Genomic DNA, 21,805 nt, shown 5'->3' with positions numbered 1-21,805 from the left:
CTCTCCCCCTGCCTATGTAAAGAGTCAACACACCGTCTGCCTAGGACATGAGTCCATGTGGCCCAAGTATATCGAATATGGGTATCTCAAAATGTCCTCCCACATGACATACATTGTCCCACTGGTGCAGAGTCTCCTCTAATGGTTCCTGATGTCAGAATGTGCAGGGCCATCCTGGACCAGAGTAGATCCCTTAAACACTTTCTTTCACTGAATGGATGGAGCACAGCTAGAACAACCATGTACGCATCAGCCTCTTACCCTCTGTCCTAGTGTGAACCTCCAGAAAGACTGGCCCTGAGGCTCACCCACCAGAAGTCTAATACTGCAGGTATCCAGAGACCAAAATTCCTGACTAGATCACACTTGAAGTCATAACTGTATAGATGGACATCATGAACATCTGGTGGGGTTTCCCAACTTCACCATGTGGATAGGCCCACATTTGGCCATAGCGAAGTCCATGGGAAACCTGGAAGACAATGAAATGGAGTGACATCTAAAAGGGGACAATTTGTATCAAGATCTAAATCTCCTGCCCTAGACTGATGAGCTGTGCTCCAAGAGGAGTTTTTCACCAAGGTGGGCTGGGCTGGGAAACCAGGTGTCTACAAGACTTTGGGAATGTCAGCCTGGACTCATGGAATTATGTTTTATTCTTTACATTCTCAGCACTGTTTGTCTGGTGGGTGGGGTAGCTCATGGTCTTGACTTAGCAACTCCATGGTGTGAAGCAGAAGACACCATCCATGCTTCCTACAAGTCCCAGAGGTGTCTTGGGCTTGGGGACCCTTCCTACCAAGGCCACACACAATTTCTTCTTCTCCAGGCGCAGGCTTCAATTTCCACACCCCCATTTCGTGGAAGTGTTGCTTTTCATAGGACTACACATGGATATCTTGAACTTAACCATAGAGCTGGACCAGGGGGAAGGACTCACCCAGCAGAATGGCCATCAGAACTTCAGTCTGACACCAAGACAGGTGATACCTCCCGTTCATTTTTACACATCCCTCACGTCCCTCTGTCTACCCTGATACCCAATACAGACTGAGCATGGGCCATTTCTGTTCTGTAGCTGGTGAAAATGCAACTATTGCCCTCAAAGTAGAAATGATGAGTGTGGGTGCCTGAAAGTTATGTTGTACCCCGACTATAGTGCTTCGAAATCAACTGCCAGCCAAGGTATAGAGGGACATAGTGATAGCACTGAACATGAGTCCTATATCGAGATCTGGCCCACCAGGTGTCACATAACCCTAGGTCCTATAATGAAAGCACACTGGTATCTTCCTGCACTGTTGTGAGTCTTCCTCAATGGGTCCCATCCAGTCCTCAACTCTACCCTGGACCACAGAATCTCTTCTCTAAGCCTGGGCCAGTGAAGGGCAGTGAGTCCCAGCAGAACTTCTCCTACAGGAGCCACATGAGAAAGCAGATGTGTTTAGTGAGGACAACCATGACCCTCCATACCCCGAACATCCTCCTGGCTTCCCAGCACCTTCTGCTGTGCTGCAACTGTCCCAGACCCAGGACTTCACAAAGGCCCCTTCATCCCTGGAGGCTGAGCACTACAGGCTCCTCTGCCCAAAAGAAGAGTCCTCATCTCTATCCCCCTCCTGATGCCAATCTATGAAGTGAACTACAGATTGACACCCAATGCATGCAGGAAAGACACCCTACTCTGGGTCTCATCTCCAGGTCTCTGGAAAGAAACATATGGCTCTGGGGCTGATTCCTATTGCCCAGCATCTGAGAGGAATGTCAGTCATCAGACCCCAGAGAAAGAAGAAGAGGCATTGAAGACAGTAGGTAGGATAGGTATCGGGTGAGCCAACCTCTCAGGCAGGGTCTTGGTGAGATCTCACCTTCACTACATCCTGCAACACAAGGGGCAAAGATCCTTGTCATTCAGAACTGATCCTGCTAGTCCTCAGGAAAGGGAGGGCAAGGAGAGGGCACTGGGAATGTAGGCGGAAGGCCAAAGGTGGGAACTGGGAAGGGAGAAGGAGAGAGGTGCATACCTGGGGCAAAGCTATACATGGCGGGAGTTGACTGTCAAGAGTGAAGAAAAAGCATTTAGTAGAGAAATGTTCTCATGGCTGCTGCCTTCTGCTGTGGTGTCTGTGCTACTCTGTGGGGTGAGGACTGAAAGGAGGAGGTATCTGCAGATTCCATTCCTCAGGGTGCACAGATGCAGGGCCAAGCCCTTGCCTCCTTATTTAGCCTGCACCTTCCACTGATGCTGGAAGAAAAACAGAACAAAAGCTTAACAGAAACCCAGTCATTATGTTGTTTACATAGCCTCAGTTACTTTAAGGGGCCTTCTCTGTACATCCCTTCATGAACTGTGTCCCATAACCATCTCTGTTACCAATTGGCTGAGGATTCAAACATCCATCTTGAGAGCATCCACAAATAGGAAAAGTGCACCTCCCTTAATATTATCCGTTCTGAGTTTCCAGGGCCAACATATCCCAGATCTTAGCATTCACAGCCCTAAGAGTGAATGACAGTGACCCTCAGTGTCCAGTGAGAGCAGCTCTGCCATTGTGTTCCTGACAGGAGGAGCAAGTAGCTACTAAGAGTTCCCTGGAACTCTTTCAACAACCAGACCCAGTAGCTCTTAGCAGCTCTCCATTGCTCTCTGTCATTCTCTTTCATAACTGTCCTCAGGGTGACCTTCCAAGTCTGCTTTCAGTGCCAGCAGCCTTTCCTGTAACCAGTTCTTAGTAAAATCAGCTCTACCTGCTCTACTTGAGATAAAAGGCATGCATAGGTTGAATATAACAATGTACTTGAGGCCTCAGTAGGAGTTATGCTGCACCACAAGGGTAAGTGTTACAGGCACTTTTTGCATAAGGAGATTGGGAAGGAAGCTCATTTACTTAAAAAGAAAAACAAGGTGGGCTCAAGCACACACAGTATCCTTCCAGGAAACCATGGGACTTCCCTGAGGTTTGGGTAGGAAGAGGCTCCTCATACAGCAGACCGAAAAAGGATAAGGAGATTCAAAATGGTGGTATCATTGAAAGAGATTGAAGGATGGAGTGATCTCAAATATACTTTGACCAAATATAATTCTAGGTCACAGTGACATAATTTGGTCAGCCATGAATGTCAAAGACAGGGAAACCAATGTTTTTCTTTCCTTTTTGTATTTTTGGTGGTACAGGTTATTGAACTCTGGACCTCACACATGCTAGGCAAGTATTTTATCACTGTGCCACAATCCAAGCCCCAGAAGTTTTCTTTAAATGCCTCTTGGAAAGTGTTGGCCCTTTCTCTTCTGTCTCATGTAAGAGAGATGTTTGGAGCCTTCCGTCTTTTAAACCATCGTAGAATTTTCTAGAATTGGCAATGGGGATGGCATTTTACTTAGATAGCTTATTTCTGATCCTTTGGAAGACGCTAGATATCCAGGCTGAACAAATATTCAGCATTACAAAGGGCTTCCTGCATAGGTGGACAAGGCTTGGTTTCCAGGGAAAGAAGTCATGGCCCCCTTTGAAACTTCAGCTAACAACACAGTCAAGATACATTCTGCCTGTTGTCATTACTCCCCAGATGGCAAGCCAGACAGGCATCCTACAGATCACTGATAACAATTTTAGAAAACAGGGGAGTGATGGACCACCTACGTTGGAGCATCATTCAAGAACTGAGGTGAGCTGGGGCAAGCTGATCCATCACCCTGCAAGATCCCCACCTACACACATGGGTGATGGCCACTGCAGAAGCACACTGTACACAGGCCCTGAAGTTCCTGACACACCACTAAGCATGCACAATTCAATGACTCAAATTCTTTTCCCAAAGCATACAGTAAATGAAAGTGAAGAAATACAGAGTGAGATTGGGGCTAACTCATAGTGTTAGTGCTTTTCCAAATGCCAGTTAGCATAAATTGGGACCAATAGCATTTATCTTTTTCCAGAGCCTTACCAGCATAAGCTTGGACACATCACAGTGATGCAAGGGCAATATAAACCCCTAGACTAGCACACTTGGTCAGAGAAAGCCAGCTATCAGGTCCCCTCTTGCACTGCAGGAGTTCGATACATGTTCTTCAATAAATCCTACTGTTACACTCACTCTTCCGGGTCTGCAGAGTTCATTCTTTGAATTTGCAAGAAAGATGCCAGGAAAAGGAATTGATGGCGAGCCACTGGGTTCTGCATTTACATAGAAGTGTATAACCCACCTTTGAGAGGAGCACAAATTCTTAGCTGCAGAAAACTGCACTTCACAGAGACTTAACCTGCCAGCGGAAGCAGAAAAAACCCAGTTTCACCTGCTAACAGGGGTAGAAAATCAAGATTCTTCTTTCTGTGCCCAAATTGGGGCTTCTATGGAGGGTGACTGAAATGGAGCAACAAACTGTCTCCTTCATTTCTGGAGTTCTATACTCCTTTTAGAAATAACTCTCTCTTTCAAAAATAATTAATGTCCGTCACCCATCTAAAATTCAGTAGAGCACCCGCTAGTCTGAAGCCACAAGTGTCAGACTTACTGGAGGAGGCTTGTTCAATATCTTTTGTCACTAAAGTAGGAATGTTGGTCAAGCTCAGCTTCAACCTCTCTCTGAGGAATACAACAGATCAATGGATCCATTAAGTGTTTGCTTTTTTTTCCACTTTAAGACTGACTGGACTCAATGGTGGGAAGGGGTCCCTTACCTGGTGTATCTTGGATCCTAACACAATGTCTTAATCTGATCCAAGGTCTTTGAAAAACAGTAAGACACTAATCCCCAGAGGGTGAGCCACATTGTCTATTGCTCCAGTTTTCTTCCCTTCTTTTCCTTTCTGTGTCTCACACATGCGCTGTAAACATCATGTAGATTCTGATTTCTTATACTCATTTCAACCCCAATTGTTTCAATAGAACACATGAATGAGGTTTTGAGGAATTTTCAATCCTTAGTGCACCTGTTAGGACCCAAATCCCATGCTGTCTCTGGTGAGCTTCACTCAGGAGCAAGGTCCCAATCTCTGGGTTTCCAAACCCTGCCTGTTCAGAGAAGAACCCTGCCAGTTCATCCTTCTCCTAGTCTAGACTTCAGATTAGGAACTTTGCCTCCACCAGGGGAGAGAGTCAAGAAACTTTTTTTTTTTCCACAGCATGGAGGGGATTCTGGTGCTCAGAACCCAGGAAGAAGGAGACACAGCATGACAATCCACAATTCAAAGTCTCTTAAACCATATTAGATTTCATGTTTGTGCTAATACAACAGGAATTTAAGGGCCCTAAGAATGAGTATGATAACAAATATATTAGGAAAGACTAGAATCTTCTTTAGGGCACTTAACCTAGAGGGACATGGCTCTCTTTTAGCATAATAACTAGGTTCCTCAAGGACATGTAACTCTGTGTATACTGCCTCCACATTGTATGGCAAAACAGTACAGAAAAACAGAAGATCACTCCTTTTAAACGGAGGGAGACCCTCATTGTTATACTAAATTACATATAAGAGGTTGTAAGTGGAATGGGAAAATAAACAAGGTGAGAAATGAATTACAGTAGAGGGGGTAGAGAGAGAAGATGGGAGGGGAGGGGAGGGGGGATAGTAGAGGATAGGAAAGGTAGCAGAATACAACAGTTACTATTATGGTATTATGTAAAAATGTGGATGTGTAACCCATGTGATTCTGCAATCTGTACTTGGGGTAAAAAAGGGAGTTCATAACCCACTTGAAGCTAATGTATGCTAATGTATGAAATATGATATGTCAAGAGCTTTGTAGGGTTTGAACAACCAATAAAAAAAAAATCTAATTAAACATAACTAAAAAAAAAAGAGTTTTAATTAATTAATTAATTAATTAACTAATTAATACAAGTAATTTTATATGAAAGGAATGTGAAAAGAAATTAAGACTTGTTTTAGTGATAAAACTGTAAGACATAAAATACATTCTTTTATTGAAGAAAAAGTAAATTTACTTTTAGTGGTTTTTAAAAGAAGAGTTTCAAAATGTAAATTTAAGAAGAAAATAAAGCAGAAATAAAAATAAAAAAAAAAAGAGGGAAATGACACAGGAAAGGAATTTTGAATAATGCATTGGTCAGCACAACTAATATGTTATGAAGGCCTCAGAATGTGGTCACACATGTCTTGAGGATCATAGTACTTTGTGGTGCTAAGAGAAACTACTCCACCTAGCAGGATTCAAAGGGTGGTCATCCATGGCTTTCAGGTCCACATGGCACTGAGGGATACCTCAATATGACAATGGAGGGATGCCAAAGGAGGTCTTCTTCCCCTTTGTCTTTTAGATGGGTTATACTCCACCTGGCACCCGACTCCTGAAGAAGTATTTTGAAACATTGGTATTTCTTTGACACTCAGACCCTAATGAAGTGTCTGGTATTTTTCTGAGCCCAATCCTGGCCTGAATACCACCTGGAGGATGTGGAAAAATAGCCTCCTGAGGCAAGTATAAACTGTAATCCAGTTTACACTTAAACATAAATTGTAAAAGGGAGAAAAAAGTGGCCAGGTACCCTATACATAACAAGCTTTTTTTCCTTCTTCCTGAAGACACAACCCAAAATTATGCAACCAATGTAAATTAGATTCTTCACCTTTGGCTACACTAAAAAAATGCAACCCAAGATTCTCAAGCTATATTAGCACCAATGTTTTCAGCAAATAGAATAGAACTTTACTGGCTCTAAGTATGAGTATAATGGCAAATATAACAGGAAAGACTAAAATGGAAAGCAGTTTCTCTTAGAGAAGGATCAAATACAGAAAAGCCTTTTTCTAAGCACTTATACCCTCCTTACTCAGGGTTTGCCAACAGAGCCCCAACATCCTGAGGAAATAGAAAATCAGGAGGAATGCACTTCAGCTCCTTCCTATACCTACAAGTCATAGGAAAGAGTCCCAAAAGACTCATTATAATACACGTCACTTTTCTCTGCAAGACTTGAGAAAAATTAAGAGTGACGTAGAAAGATTCCAGGATGACCTTGATAAATATACAGAGATATTTTATGGCATTAACCAAATTTGGACCTACCTTGGAAAGACATAATGATGTTAATGAACCAAATTCTCTCTAGCACTGAACACTAGGATGCTTTATGGGTGGCTGAATCCTCTGGGGATGAATGATATATAGTGCAAGTCCCAGGAGGCCTTCTCCTTCTAACCGAAATGGACTCAGAAGAAACATAGCCAACAAAGCAATAGGCAGTTCTCTAGGAGGATCAAAAATGGGATACAGATGGTCACATGGGGCAATGGAAGGGAAAGTACTTTCAGAATTGTGTGGTACAGGGCTTTAGGAAAACCCATACTAAATCTCCAAATTATTCCAAACAATCTGGAGAATGCAGAAACTTCCACAAACATTTCAGAAAACCTCAGGGAAGCATTAATGAAATATACCACAATGTACCCTGTTTCCCCAGCATAACAACCTGAAAAACAAATTCATAACTCAATCATTAGGAAAAAATTACAAAATCAACTGCAAACGGAGACAACACTTTAGATAGTCTCTTAAAAAATGCCACTTGGGTGTTTTACAATCACGACCAAGAGGAGGAGGAGGAAGAAGATGAGGAGAGAGAGAGGAAAGAGAGAGAGAGAGAGAGAGAGAGAGAGAGAGAACAAAAGAAAGGCAACTGCCCTCATGACAGCCCTACAGATGGCTAAGTCCAGTAGACAAGGTCCCCAGAGTGGTATTGCTCCAAACATAGCTGGCTAGAACTGAGGCCAAGAGGGACATTACAAGAAAGACTGCCCATGAAACAGACCAATGCCACCAACACCCTAACCTGTCACTGAAGTGGATCACAGGTGGTTAGAATACGCACACAGGCAAGGACCAGTGGACAAATCCCTCACTTCAAACAGTCCAACAATAGGAATGATGGGTCCTAGGGAATCCTTCTTAGGTTCCAACTATTCAGACTGTTTTATTTCTGTACAGGAGCCCAGGATGACCTTGACTGTCAAGGAACGGAAAATTAATTTCTTTCTTGACACTGGTACCATTTTTTCTAATGCCTCTCAAACCTCTGATAAGTCCATCTAATTGACCTTGACTCTTCTACCCCTGCCTCAGGAAGACCTGAGCCTGGCAGGCCAAAACCAAAGTGAGCTGAGGAGGGCCGATCTGCTATCCTTCTGCAACAAATCCTGCCCACAGTGGGGATGCCCACTGCACAACTTTTCCAAACCCCAATTAGCATAAACTTGACCAATAGTATTGGTTCTCCTTCCAATTAATAAAGACAATAAATATTTTTTACTCAGGAAAAAGTGAAATTGAACCAATGGAATTCCCAAGTGCAAAACAATTTCTGACTAGCTACATGCGTTTTTTAGAATATTTATTTTTTAATTACAGATGGACACAATATCTTCATTTTATTTTCATGTGGTACTGAGGATCAAACCCAGTGCCTCATGCATGCTAGGTGAGTGCTCTACACACCTCTGAGATAAAACTTCAACTCACAACCCTGCATTTCCATGAATTCTAAAGACAATTGTGCAGTGTGAGAAAGATTGTCTAGTGTTGCATTTCACATGGTGTAATACGGAAATGACACATTAAGATATCATAAAACAGTGCATAAATACTTTTCTCTCTTTACTGAATTCAAGAGGTTTAAAGATGTATGAAGTTTTGAAGCACTTTGGTGATGGCTTTCCATGATAGAAAGTTGCTGTCTCAGGGCGCCAGGAACATATGGGGAGGCCTGCTAATGCTACAATCTGAGAGCCACTGGTACTCCAACCACAGAACTGCTAATACTAAGGGAGCTAGTTGTACTCTGCCTATTTGTGATTGCATCAAATTTAATCCAAAGAAGCCTAAGATGTTTGAGAACGTCTTCTCTCCTGATGCTAATTCTGAATTTGATTCCTGCCCCATATATACCAGGATATGTAGGTTTTAATGCTTAGTGGGTGAACAACATGCAGAAAGGGCACTAAGAGAACAACTTCCTCTGTAAGCAGCCCAAACAAGTGTTCATGCAGGTTTACTCATCTGAGAGTTCTTCAGTTCTTCCAAATAATGTCCCCTCTGCACATCACCACATCAGCCTACATCTACCTGGAGAAGGCCACATTTTCTTGCAGCAGTGCACTTTGTGCTTACTTCTGAATCTAGGCCTCAGGGCCCTCTTCTGTATATTGACAATTCTTCCTTATTTACTTTCCCTTATTCCTTGAAACAAAGCTCTATTACATCTTGTGGTTCTTGTTTACACTTTCAGTGTTATCTGTACTTCACATATGATACCACACATACATATATACATATGTATGTATAGATTCATATGTCTACTTATACACATATATGTGTTTTAATTCAAATTACAAGGGTGAATATTGTTTACTGGCTGTATCATGAATGACTTGCTCAATAGAATAGTGGCTTTCTGGGGTGGAATTTATTTCTGGTTACCATGGGCATGACATGGAATCAGGGAGAGTGATTAAGGAATAACTGTAGGAATTAAGAAAATTGTTTGTGAGAAAATATTTATCAAAATAGTGCCCAGTCTGGGTTCAAATATCTTTGAGACTTAAAACAACACTTGTATTCCCAATTATCTAGATGCAAGACTCTGGATGAGAAACCTAATTACTCTAAGAAAGATAAGGGCATATTGTTCAATGTCTACTTAAGAAAAGGCCAAGGGGCTGGGGTTGTAGCTCAGTGCCAGGGTGCTTGTCTAGGATGTGTGAGGCCCTGGGTTTGAGCCATAAGTGTAAATCAAACAAACAAACAAACAAATAAATCATGTCCATCGGCATCTACAGGAAAAAAAAAAAAAAACTTAAAAAAAGGAAAATCCAAGATGACAACAGAAAGTTTTCTCAGACAAAAAACCCAAGAGCCCTACAAAAATTGAGATAAACAACAATGTGAAAGAACTCTTGTCAAATTGAGTAATAAACTCCACTTCCTAAAGGATACCATTAAATTATCTGCCCTGCAATATGTAAGGAGTGTTATAGAGCAGGCATTTTGATCTTTAATCTATCTCATTACATTAGTCATCTTTCTGTGGCTTTGAAAGCATATGTAAGGTAAACCAATTACAAGGAAGAAAACTTTATTTTGACTGAACATTTCAGAGATTTCTTTCTATGTATACTTGGTCAGCTTCATGGTTCTGGAGACTCCCTGGAGGCAGAACATCATGGCAGAGATCACATATTGGAGTAATGCTGCTCACCTCATTGCAGCTGGGAAGTAGACAGCATGAGGCCAGGGTCCCAATATCCCCCTCAAGGGCATGTCCACGACCATGCAACCTCCTTCCAGTAGGACCCACCGCCTACTGTTTCATCACCTCTCAATATTGCCAGAAGCTTATGAGGAAATGTTTGTAGACCTTTCGTGGATATTTAAGATCCAAATCACAACACATACCTCATTCTATACTTCCTACATCAGGATGCATATGCCTAACACTGTATGCTGGTATTTGGAATTCACAGCTGTGACTTAAGCAAGGTCAAACTGGGTCTCACATGTGGACTGGTGTGAATCATACAGAGATATGGGATTCTGACTACACTCTGGCAGTGAATGAACACTTTGGTTGTTATCTCTTTGGGAGGTGTAAGCACATTTCTTGAGAGGGTGGAAGAGAGAGCCAACTCCAAGTGGTAGTAGTTCAGTTTATCAGTCAGTTCTCTGCTTCTCAGGCACATATCATAACTGTCTTTCCTGAACTTCTCTGAAAATTGTTTCAGCCAAACTTAATTTTCTGCTTGTCCACCTTGAGACATGTTGGATTCTATAAAAAAGATTATTCAATGTTACTGTAATAGTTAATTCCATGTACTGATTTGGCTAGGCACAAATACCCAGCAGTTTGGGCCAAACACCAGTTAAATGTTACTGTGAAAGTTTTTGTTTTGGGCATGGGGTGGGAATTCCTATATCCACTCAGTGGACTTTGATTAAAACAGATTACCTTTCACTGTCGGGGGGGTCTCATCTACTTCATACATATAAGGCCCCAGGAATCAGACATCAATTGCCATGTCCCTAAAGTATATCTACTAACAGACACCTAAATATTTTTCCTCTTCACAACTATTGCTACTACTTCAAGACAAATACACACACACACACACACACACACACACACACACCTGAGGTGGGGTAGTTAATACAAACTCAATACGCAAGTAACTCTCCATAGGTATCTCATCTTCATATACAAGCTCACACACCCCAAATATGAAGAAATAACTCTGTCTTCCCAAATGCAGAAGCCTGCCATCTGCACACCACACAATGAATATATTCATCCTACTGCTCCACAAAATTAGTAACTGACCAGCCTTCACACACTCAAGTACATGTGCATGGGTAATAAAAATGAAATTTATTCAAAATCCCTTGTACCAAAACATGATGTCCAGAATGTACAAATATCCCTCCTCCATTTCCCAACTATAATAATCACATTGCAAGTGCAGAGAAAACTACCCAAATGCCTTCCGTAACATAGCCCATATGCAAACACATATGTATCCAAACTCCCCAGGGTGTGTTCTTGGGAAAACTATATATATGTACAAGACCACCACAAGTAAAATATTACAAAAACCAGAGCTGACTTTCCCTTGATCTCCGATATCCACACAGAACAAGAAGATGACCATCACCACTTCATCTGACCCACACTTCTGAACACATACCACATTCTCGTCAGGCAGTCGAAACAGAGCAAGATCCAAATTACGAATGCACATCAACACATTAGGGACCCCACCACCCCATCAAAGGAACAGCGAAAACAACCAGAGCCCTCTGAACCCCTACTAACCCTCCAGGACCAGCGCAGCGTCTCATGTTCTCACCCAAATAACCACCCCGTGATCTCACGCCTATCAAAACGGATGGAAAACTTCCTGGCACCCAGAAATATCCACAGGGGCCCCCAACAGCCCACCAACGCATAGGTGAGACCATATCATCAACTTCACTGCCGCCATATACAAGCACCACAAATTAATAAGACAACATGACTCTCTTTATTGCACACGACTTGTGGTCACCCGGTTCTCCCATCATCATTTAGGTGCTCTGTCCAGACGAGCCCCCCAACAGCCCACCTACGATGACCCTTCAATCACGGGGTGACTACAGCAGACTCAGCACACTTGGCTCAGTGTGTTCCCTTCTGCAAAGTTGCTAAGGACAGGGAAATAAGCATCCTTCAGCTAACAACCCGGATGCCAGGTGACAGTGTCCCCAACATTCACAGGTTTCAGGCGGAACAAGAAGATGACAGTCACCACTTTGTCAGACACCTACAGGAGCCTCAGACCTGCTGACCAGGACCGCGCTTCTCAGGCACCAAACAGGTGCCCTGGAGCCGGGTTTCACACAGGCTGCAAGGGACATGGATGGAGGATGCTTCCACGTGGGCGCCGCACTGGCCATCTCACCCCTCATTGCCAGGCCTGCTGTGAGCGGCCTGCATCCCTGGGGAGGCAAGGCCGGGCCTGGGCTGCCTGGCGAGGCACAGGGGCCAGAGGAACGGGCAGGGACATAGTGGGAACAGAAGAGGTTCGCGGGTCCAGTACCTAGAGACTTATGGGACTGAGTCTGGATGCCGCCATGGGAGCCCCGCTGGCCTTGGGAACCTGCTGTCTGTGCTTGCGCCTGTGCCTTTCCCAGCAGGAGCCCCAATGGACGTTGGAGCCTTTGCATGGCAGCCTGTGCGCGCGCCCTTCCATCCAAGCATGTGCTCAGGCGCCAGGGATGCAGGAGGGACACCCGTGGCCCTGCAGGAGGAAGAAATGGGTAGGGAAGCCTGCAAGGTGTCTCTGGCAAGAAGGCTCCCCAAAAAGAGCGTCTGGGCTGGTCCTTCTTTCAGTGGGAGCGCCTGAAATGACAAAGTGATCTTCGCAGTTACAAACTGCTCATGCCTACAGTAGAGACCACCCTGCTGCAGTCCTTGGAAGCTAAGGAAGCGCTCTACCCTGTGCTCCTTCCCATGGCCAGTTTGCACAAATTGAATTTGAGTAGTGTTATCATATGAGCACCTGTGGTCTAGCAGTTTGAAGCAGTGCAAACTGATTGCATGGGTAAGGCCTGAAGCTCAGTGGCAAAGCACTGACCAAGAGTATACAAGGCCCTGAATTCGACCTTGGTTTAGCAAATAAAATTTGCTTTGAAAATCTGGTCTCCAGCATTCATTACAGCGTAGGATTATTTTTTAAAAAATTTAAAAAACCTGTGGAATGAGAACAGAGTTTTTCTGCACTGCATATTTTATATCACTGCTTCAAAAGAAATAACAAGGGAAGAAAGAATGAAAGAAGCTTCTTTTTAGTGCCTGAATATCATGGTTTGCCCCCCTCCTGCCATTTATTGAAAAGACTTATAATAAGGTGTTAATATTTCATGAACACCAAAGTGTGTGTTTTGCAAGCCAGGGATGGGAGAAAAAAAAAATCATCACCAACAAAAACAACAAGAAAAAAACACTTTATACATAAAACACAATCCATACCCCACAGTTTTTTAGACTATTGACTGTGTATACTGGTGATTTTGTGGCTCATGAGAGCCATGCTTCACTGGTCCTGCCCATCATTGGAAGCAAAGACAATTTGGTTGTTGAAAGAGAGGGTCACCTGTCACACCCCTCTCCTGTGGATTTTAGAAACTACTTCAAAATGACCTGGAGGCACACACCACTTGTGTCACCACTGAATTGCCTGAAGGGAACTCAAAGTTCTTCTATACCTATTAGAGCTCTTCCTGGAATGTCTGCCCAGCCCCCCCTCCACTCAGGCCAGCTCTCCTTGGCCCCTCCCCCGCTACAGAATGTCTGGATCCAACATTCCACTGTGGTTTACATTTAAACTTTGGCCAGTTTGGCTCAGTTGGACCCTGAGCATCTGTTACAGACAGGTCACTCTCTGGGTCCTGTACTGACGTTTCCCACTGTGGAGACTGTGAGACACTGTGTCAGGTGTCCTGCCTGGCCTTCAGAAGGAGGTGAGCCTGGACAGTCAGGGGTCTGTTATCTGAGGGCAGTCACTCCAAAAACCCTTGGGAGTAAGAATGGAGCACTTACCCTGTGGTCAACTGATTGAACAGAAGTAAGGGAAGGAAAGAGCCTTAGACAATACACTTGACATGGCCCAGGAAGCCCTGGGAAGACTGATACTGCTCATGGGGAGGAGGGCTCCTAAGACCCAGGTCCAGACTAATCCGGGGAAGTACACTGGGTCAGCAGAAAGGAGAGAGGCCACGGGATTGATTCCTTGTAGAATGGACACAGGTCACTGCATGGTTTTTTAGGCAGTCACAGATGGGGTCCCAGTGAGGCCTTCCTGGAGTCAAGATGCTGAGCCCTGTGTCCATTCTTCAGACACATGGAAGCTGCCTGGGATATCATTCTGAGGGGACTGACTGGGAGTCTCAGATCATAAGTGGGCAGGGGTCAGAAGTGTTCTTAGCTAGAAAACTGCCCAATGGGGATCTCAATGACCACAGATGCAGTGCGATATAGTCTCTGTGGGTGAGGCTGCAGGGCACTCCAACTGCCATAGTCCAGGGTCCCTCACAGACTTCCTGCCCAGGAAAACTTCTCCTTCCTTTCAGACAGCAGGTGTCATTGATTCCAGAAGGGCAGGGAACCCAGAAAACCTTAGCCAACATAGATTTGGGCCTCTGGGGGATCTTCTGAATCGTTATCACTTTCACACTCTGTGTGTGTAGCCTCAGCTCATTGTTTTCAAGACAACACAGAAGACTTTTGCTTATCTTCATGGTTTGGTTGGTACTCCATGATAAGGGAGCACATGTGGGGTGTTCTTCATTTTCCAGGATCACGTTTGAAGATGACTGGGTTCTTTTAAAGACAGGAAGGAGACTAGCACACAGTTAGGAAGGGGCTCTACTCATATTGTCATTGGAACTTAGGCAGCTGTCCTGATTGATACATGCAAGTGTTGAAGTGTGGTACACCTCCCATTCTTTGACCTCACTCAGCATAATGTCCTGGTGAACAGGAATGTGCTCCCAACAACCTTGCTACAGGTAGCAGCTGGTGCAGGCCTGAGTCTCTGGGACACTTTCCTTCCCATTATTAGGAGTGCAAAAGAAAAGGACATCAGAATGGCTCTAATTCCCAGGCCCAATAAAAAAATGACCAGTGTCTGTGAAAACCTCTGGAAAACCCCAATCCTCACCATCCCATCAACTTCATAAACCTCAGTAACCTTTGCTGGTCAGCCCAGGAGAGGATCTCCGGGACTCAGTGTCTATCACATAGACCTCTTCCCTGGGAAAGGAGCTCCCTGCATTATGGCAGCAACCAGTGAGCACTAGGATCACAGATGGCCAGGATCTGTCCCCCATTCGTGTTTGGTGTGGGAAGTGCTGGGAGAAGCACCCACATGCTGGGCAGGATGTGCTCCTGGGTGAACTACAGAATTCCTCAGCCTCTAGCTAGGCAGAGATCTAAATCAGGTGTTTCTTGTTTGTGTGTGGATGCCTAGGAATAAAGTGGAGGGGTATAGAAGGAGTATTAGCAAAAGGAAGGCTGAGGAGGTGATGGGGGAATAGGTTTAGAAGCTGTCACCTTCACAAGTGACCCTAAAGTCCCGGCATCTGCCCTGGAGAAGGTCCCTTTCCTGTTGGTGAGAATGAGGAGGAGCATGGTGCCACTGAATAGAGTCAAGTTGATCCATTTCTAGGGAGTCACCTAGGAGGCCAATGGAGTGTCTGAAAAGGATGCACAAGGGGCCTCTCAGAATCAGAAAAAGCTGAGGTGTCACAGTCAACTGGGAATCCTGGTGTACTGAAAATGAGATTTCTCTGGGTAGAACTACGACTAAAGGAACGGAACATGAAATTCACTCAGGGACTTTTGCAAACTGCACAATTTCCCTGCCCAAGGGCCCTGAGCTGTGAGCATTTGTTCGCAGATTTCCACTGAGTAAGAAACTGGGGGTCCTCAATCCTGCTGTCATTTTCCCTCCCCCATTCTCCGCTTTGCTTTGCCTCCACAGCATCTGCATCACGGAGACCAGGCATGAACTTCAATCCTGGTGCCCACATGTCTGCATTCAGGGGCCTACCCTTTCTTCCAGCTGCCCCTGTGCCAACACACCAGCCATTCTGGGAGTTGCCCCTGGCACCAAGGGTGACTGCACCTATCTCCCAGGGTAACCCTCTAGTGCTGTCCACTTACCCTGGACAGTCATATGTGCCAGGGCTGTCCACCTTTGGAAAACATGGGCCACAACTGAGGCCAGTGGGGCCTCCTCATATTCAGAACATTATCCACACTCAGACACCCCTCAACTGGAGGGCCCCAGGGGCCTTCTGTGGGGGTGTGGAGCATCCTGCTCCATTCCTCACAGCACCTTCTGCCCTGAGGACCACTGTACCTGCCTCAGACAGTGGAGGGATTCAAAACTATGGGATCCACTGGCACCAGGGCCTTCGCCCTCCAGCACCACGACCATTTGCCCAGATGGCCCCCATCATGTTCCCAATGAATGCACGCCAATGGCCAGGTACAGTGTACGGGGAGGGCACACTACCCACCTTCCCAGCTGCAGTGCCACTAGATGACTCCAGCAGACCTCCCAGCGTGTATGAGAACTTCCGGCGCTGGCAGCGCTTCAAGACCCTGGTCCGCAGGCACCTTCCTCAGACTCCTGATGTGGAAGCACTTTCCTGCTTCCTCATGTGAGTGTTCTCCTCAGGCTCCCCCTTGAGCTCTGTCAGGAGGAAAAGCATGGGTTGGAAAGAGGAGGCTGGGATGGAGGGGAACTGGACGAAAGGTCCTGAGGGTGAGGGGACAAGCTGAGACCAGGGAATGAAACGTGCCTTATGTCCGGTGCCTATCACAGCCCTGTGAGTGCAGGCAATCTTTGTCTCCAATGATCATCACCATCACATGGAGGACTCAAGGTCAGAGGAGGTTCCTGGGGGTAATGTGGGCCAGGAATCGAAGTTGGCTCTCTGACTCCATGCCTCCCCGAGTCATTTCACCTTCCACCATAGACCTGATTGTTCTCAGCACCAGGGACATCCCAACCACAAGTGGGTTTAGTGGTGCTGGCTCCAACACAGAAATCTATGGCTACCCATACACATTGTCATGAACTCCTGATCAGGACCCTCTGGTGATGTCACACTCGAGGGGAAGCTGTCTTTGGATACTGCATGGGCATGTTCAACTTTGCCCCAGTTTGTAACTGCTCCCAGGCCATTCTGTGCCCTGTCTTCAGTCAGCTGGGCCACCATGATGCTATGGAAAATTTGTGAAAAAACAAAAAGGCATTCCTTTCTCACAGTTCTTTAGTCAGGATTCCCAGGTAAAGGGTAACTGACCTAAAATCCCATGATTGCTCTCTCTTCTCCTTGCTTGAAAAGACAGCTGGCTCACCTGTGTCCTCACAGTGTCTCCTCCTTCTCCCAGAAGAACACTAATGCCCTCATGAGGCGCCACCCTCAGGATCTCATCTAACCTTCTAAGCACTAAATGCAGTGTCCAGATACCATTCCATTGGGGGTTAGGGCTTCAACAGGTGAATGTTGGGGGATAAAAACATTCATCACATAGTACACCTCAATCATATTTGAGGAATCCAATCACAATCATGCTGGTCAATGCAGCCCTTGGTGTTAAACTTTTGTATAAGTATCCTGGAGTCCCAATGTCAATACTTTGAGTTGAACATCATGGGGCAAATAAAACAAAGGTAGGAAATTAGGTTGTTGGTCTACTGATAAAGGAGGGTGACCTTGTGGACACTGATCCTGATGAATTCCAGCCCAGTGCTTCGGTCTCTGTCCCGACGAGAGCCCACCATGACCATGGAAGAGGGCCTGAGGAAGGGTTTGCAGGAATGGCAGCGCACCAGCAACTTTGATCGGATGGTCTTCTATGAGACTGCAGAAAAGTGAGCCAGTTTTCAAGGCCCAGAGCCTACTGATGGGGGATCATGGTTTGCACAGCAAGGTCTGGTACAGACTGTCACCTACCTATGTTTTGGCTCCGAGGCATCTAGCTCTCCAAATAGTGGCTCCTTCTAGCTTGAGGCCTGGGCATTCTCTCGGCAACAATCCCAGAAACTCCAGGCTCCATACTCTTGATTCCAACTCTGCCTTGAGGTTCAGGGTCAGGATGGGGAGGAGGTACCAGCCCAGCCAGAGGGTCTGCTGCTGCTTTGCTGGCTCTGCAGAGGGGAAAAGTTGCACTAGATTCACTCGGGCCACCTGCCTGGGAACTGGTACCTCTTTCTAGGGTGAGGTCCATTATAACTCATCAAAGTGGCCACTACATCAACCTGATGTTCCAGAAGAGGGTGGTGGTGGGGAGTGCATTTTCAGGGCCAGCCACCACCTCAGGTGGCCCCAGGACATGTCTCTGGTCCTTACTGCCTTTGCTCTATGTAATCCCAGCCTTTCTAACAAGGGAAGGGAAGAACCCACCCTCCTTGGAAGAAACCCAATGTTCTCAGCTTAGCTTTCACTTCCACATGACCCTGCCTGTAATTTGGTCTCCCAGGTGATCCTTTCAGGGCCCAAGGTCCCAGCCTCGGTACCCCTGAATTGGGTCAGGACCTCTGGTGTTCCCTGATATAAATCACATCCCTGACCAGTTTCTACAACTAAACTGATGATGTCGTTCCTCCTGGCAGAAACAGGAGAGAGCCAGAACAAGGATCAGCTAGGGGCCCTGCCTGGGTCCCTCAGATCTGATTCCCTTAAGGTGCTAGTTGATGTAGTGTTTCCCGAGAACTGTAGTTCTTCCTCTGTAGCAGCTCCCTCCTGTCACTGGCCGGACCTACTCCAGGACGCAACTCCACATTCCTGCCACTAGCTCCTGACTGGTAGCTTAGAATACTCCATCGCCTAGAATCCCACACCAGCACCTGCCTGGTATGGCTAACCTGATTCTCAGCTCAGCCTGTGCCTGCCTTACCCAAATCCCATCAAAATTCATGGAGTTTGAGGCTGCAGAGGAGATGGAGGATCCAAGGATGCAGTTGTCAGGGGTCTTCCAGTGCCGACCTCCTCCTGCAACTCCGAGGCTGGAAATCCGAAGGCCTCCAATCCCTGAGGCTGTCCAACAGCCAGGTAGGGTACCCACATTCACACAGTAGTCCATGATAGTGTCCAAACAGTGAAAAAGGCCAAGGCAAGTTGTTGTCCCAAATAAGAACTTTTCCTTCAGTATTGGAGATTCCCTCTTACAAGAAAAAAAGCCCCTAACACCTGAGGTCCCTGCCACCCAGCTATGAACTGTGTATTGACTGGGCCAAGTACAGATCTCCTTTCTCTCCTTGTCTATCCAAAGAAACAACACAAGATCTGCCTGGGACTTGGGTCCCGGTAGGGTAGAGTGCATGCAATACCAGTCACTACAAATGTCCTCCCACTTGACTCTCCTAGATGTTGCATCTGGTGAACTATTATATCCCTCGGTTCCTGGGTCAGGTTGTCCTCATGCATGGCATACCAGGTTAGGTCCCCTGAACCCCTGAACCCTGCCTACTACCAAGTGTTTGGGATGAACATGGAATCCCCACTCACACACCATTCTGGTCCTCCCAGTCCTAGTGTGCAACTCCAGAAAGACCAACACTAAGGTATGGTCTGCCCGCTCATTAGCGGCCAAAACCAAGGCACCAGAGACCACGGTGCCTGAGACAAAGGCACGCAAGTCCAAGGCACGCAGGAACAAGGTGGCCAAGACCAAAGGGCCTGAGAACAAGGCGCCCGAGGAGATCCCACCTGAAGCCATCCAAGAGTACATGGACATCATGGATGAGCTATTCGGGCCTACGAACTTTGCCACGTGGGAGCCCTCCTACTTGTCTACAGAAGAGCTTGCTGCAAACTTGGGAGAGGAAGGACTAGAGCAACAGGATGATTTATACCCAGATCCAAGTCTCATGAGCTATGTTGATGAGAACTTTGTCAACAAGGTGAGCTGGGCCTACAATCTTGGTGTATACAAGGTTTTGGCACTCATGGAATTGAGTTTCCTGGCTTAGAATCTCAGATTTATTGTGTGTGTGTGTGTGTGTGTGTGTGAGAGAGAGAGAGAGAGAGAGAGAGAGAGAGAGAGAGAGAGAAAGAGAAAGAGACAGAGAGAGAGAGAGAGAATGTGCATGCACACGTGTGCACTCATACATGGGTGTAGCTGGTACTTGGGATATAACAACCCCATGGTGCAAATGAGCATGGGATTATTATTGCTTCCTCTTTCTCCTAGAAGTCCTCCTGACTTGGGGCCATTTCCTCCCAAGGTCACTCACACTCTCTTCCTTCTCATCCCAGGCAGAGAATATAATTCATCCTCGCTTCCTGCAAGAAATGCTTTCCTCCAAACCATATGTAAATATCTTGGCCCTAACAAAAGAACTGGAGCAGCAGAAAGGACTCACTACTGACCAGGTAGAAAGCAGAAGGAAGGTCTCCCAGTAGACCAGGGGTAGGTGATACAGAAGAGAGGCAAGGACACCTGATAAAGAAGTGCAGGGACACCAGGAATAACAGGGGTTGGGAAGAAACAAGAGGTAGACAAGAAGAAAAGGGCACCATTAGAACAAGGAGATAGAGACACGAGGGTTACCAGGGTTTCAGAACAGACACCAAGGCACAGAGCAATACATGGCAGACTATGAGACAAAGGGACACAAGTATACAGGAAAGGGAGTTACCACAGGTGGAGAGGGGAGCAAGGGATAGCAGGTAGATGAGGAAGGCACAGGACCTTACTCATGTGGCCCACAGGATGTTATCATTATGCTGTCTGTGATGGCTCCCTGAGTGAGTCTGTTCCAGGATACAGGATGTAGGATGGGGAAAAAAAAAAAAAAAAGGAAAGAGACATGAGAGCCATGAAAGGGTTCAGGATATCAAGCAGAAAGGAAGCCCAGGAGTGTGGCCAGCAGACACTCAGTGTGTTTTTATGAGACCAAGATGAGTAACAGATCCACTTCCCACTGAAATATGATTGTCCTGATCCCTGTGGCCCATTTCATGCATGAAGAAGAGTTGGCCAGTGCCCATATCCTCCTTCAGCTTGTGAAGAAGCACTTTTGCAGGTGCCTCAAGGTCATGATATGTCCCAACAGGACACAAGAGCTTCCGAGGCAGCTGCAAAACAAGGTGCAGAGAAGCGGAAACATCACACTAATCAAGGGGCCAGCATGGAGGACTGGTCCACAGAGGTGGCTTCCCAGGTCATGAAGAGGAGCAGGACCATCGAGCCAGAGTTGCTGGGTTCAAAGGACACTGCTATCCTCCAAGGCTGTCACGGGTCTTCTTCATTGGGGACCATTCACTCCAACCATCCTCCCCCAAACCGCAGATCCTCCTCCTCAAACCTGGGGAACAAAAGTGTAGTGGGTCCCAGAAAAGCCACTTCTTCTGGGCAGCCACTTAAGACAGCCAATAGCTGCAGTGTGGACGAGGACCTCCAAAGCCTGGATTTCCTCCTTATCTCCCAGCACCGCCTGCTGCCCTGGGAACTGTCCCAGAGCCAGGCCCCTCCAATAGAAACCCTGTGCTCAGGAGATCAAGCAATCCAGGCCCCACCTCCCCAGAGAGGTCTCCTCAGCTCCCACCCTCCTCCAGGTGCCATGGCCATGAAGAGTGCTCTCACTGGACGCACATGCTTCATGAAAAACACACCCTGCACTGGGCCTCCCCTCCAGGTCACTGGAGGGCAAGATGTGGATCTGGAGCTGGCTAAAAACTCACAGCCTCTGAAGAGGAAGTGCACATCATCAGGCAACCTAAAGAAGAAGAGGCCCTGA

The 21,805-nt window shown here is 46.2% G+C and overlaps 1 protein-coding gene across 1 annotated transcript; it reads left to right on the top strand.

Annotated features, from left to right (window-relative positions):
* Positions 1 to 12,402: 12,402 nt before the first annotated feature.
* LOC143382670 (NUT family member 2D-like) lies at positions 12,403 to 21,805 on the top strand. The gene is made up of 6 exons (XM_077105620.1): positions 12,403 to 12,468; positions 16,186 to 16,715; positions 17,807 to 17,932; positions 18,973 to 19,115; positions 19,593 to 19,966; positions 21,704 to 21,805. Exons 1-6 carry the CDS (start codon positions 12,403 to 12,405, stop codon positions 21,803 to 21,805), a joined length of 1,341 nt encoding a protein of 446 aa, XP_076961735.1.

The sequence above is a fragment of the Callospermophilus lateralis genome, chromosome 17 (genome assembly GCF_048772815.1).
Source record: "Callospermophilus lateralis isolate mCalLat2 chromosome 17, mCalLat2.hap1, whole genome shotgun sequence".
Lineage (NCBI taxonomy): Eukaryota > Metazoa > Chordata > Mammalia > Rodentia > Sciuridae > Callospermophilus > Callospermophilus lateralis.
This window is presented reverse-complemented; position numbering and strand designations above follow the sequence as displayed.

Excerpts from the sequence above, each read along its gene's own strand:
- LOC143382670 (XM_077105620.1), top strand. The coding sequence starts at position 12,403 with ATGGATGGAGGATGCTTCCACGTGGGCGCCGCACTGGCCATCTCACCC. Across the intron at positions 12,469-16,185 it reads CCCTCATTGCCAGGCCTGCT|GGTAACCCTCTAGTGCTGTC; the intron begins GTGAGCGGCCTG and ends CCTATCTCCCAG. Across the intron at positions 17,933-18,972 it reads GTCTTCTATGAGACTGCAGA|AAAATTCATGGAGTTTGAGG; the intron begins AAAGTGAGCCAG and ends CCAAATCCCATC.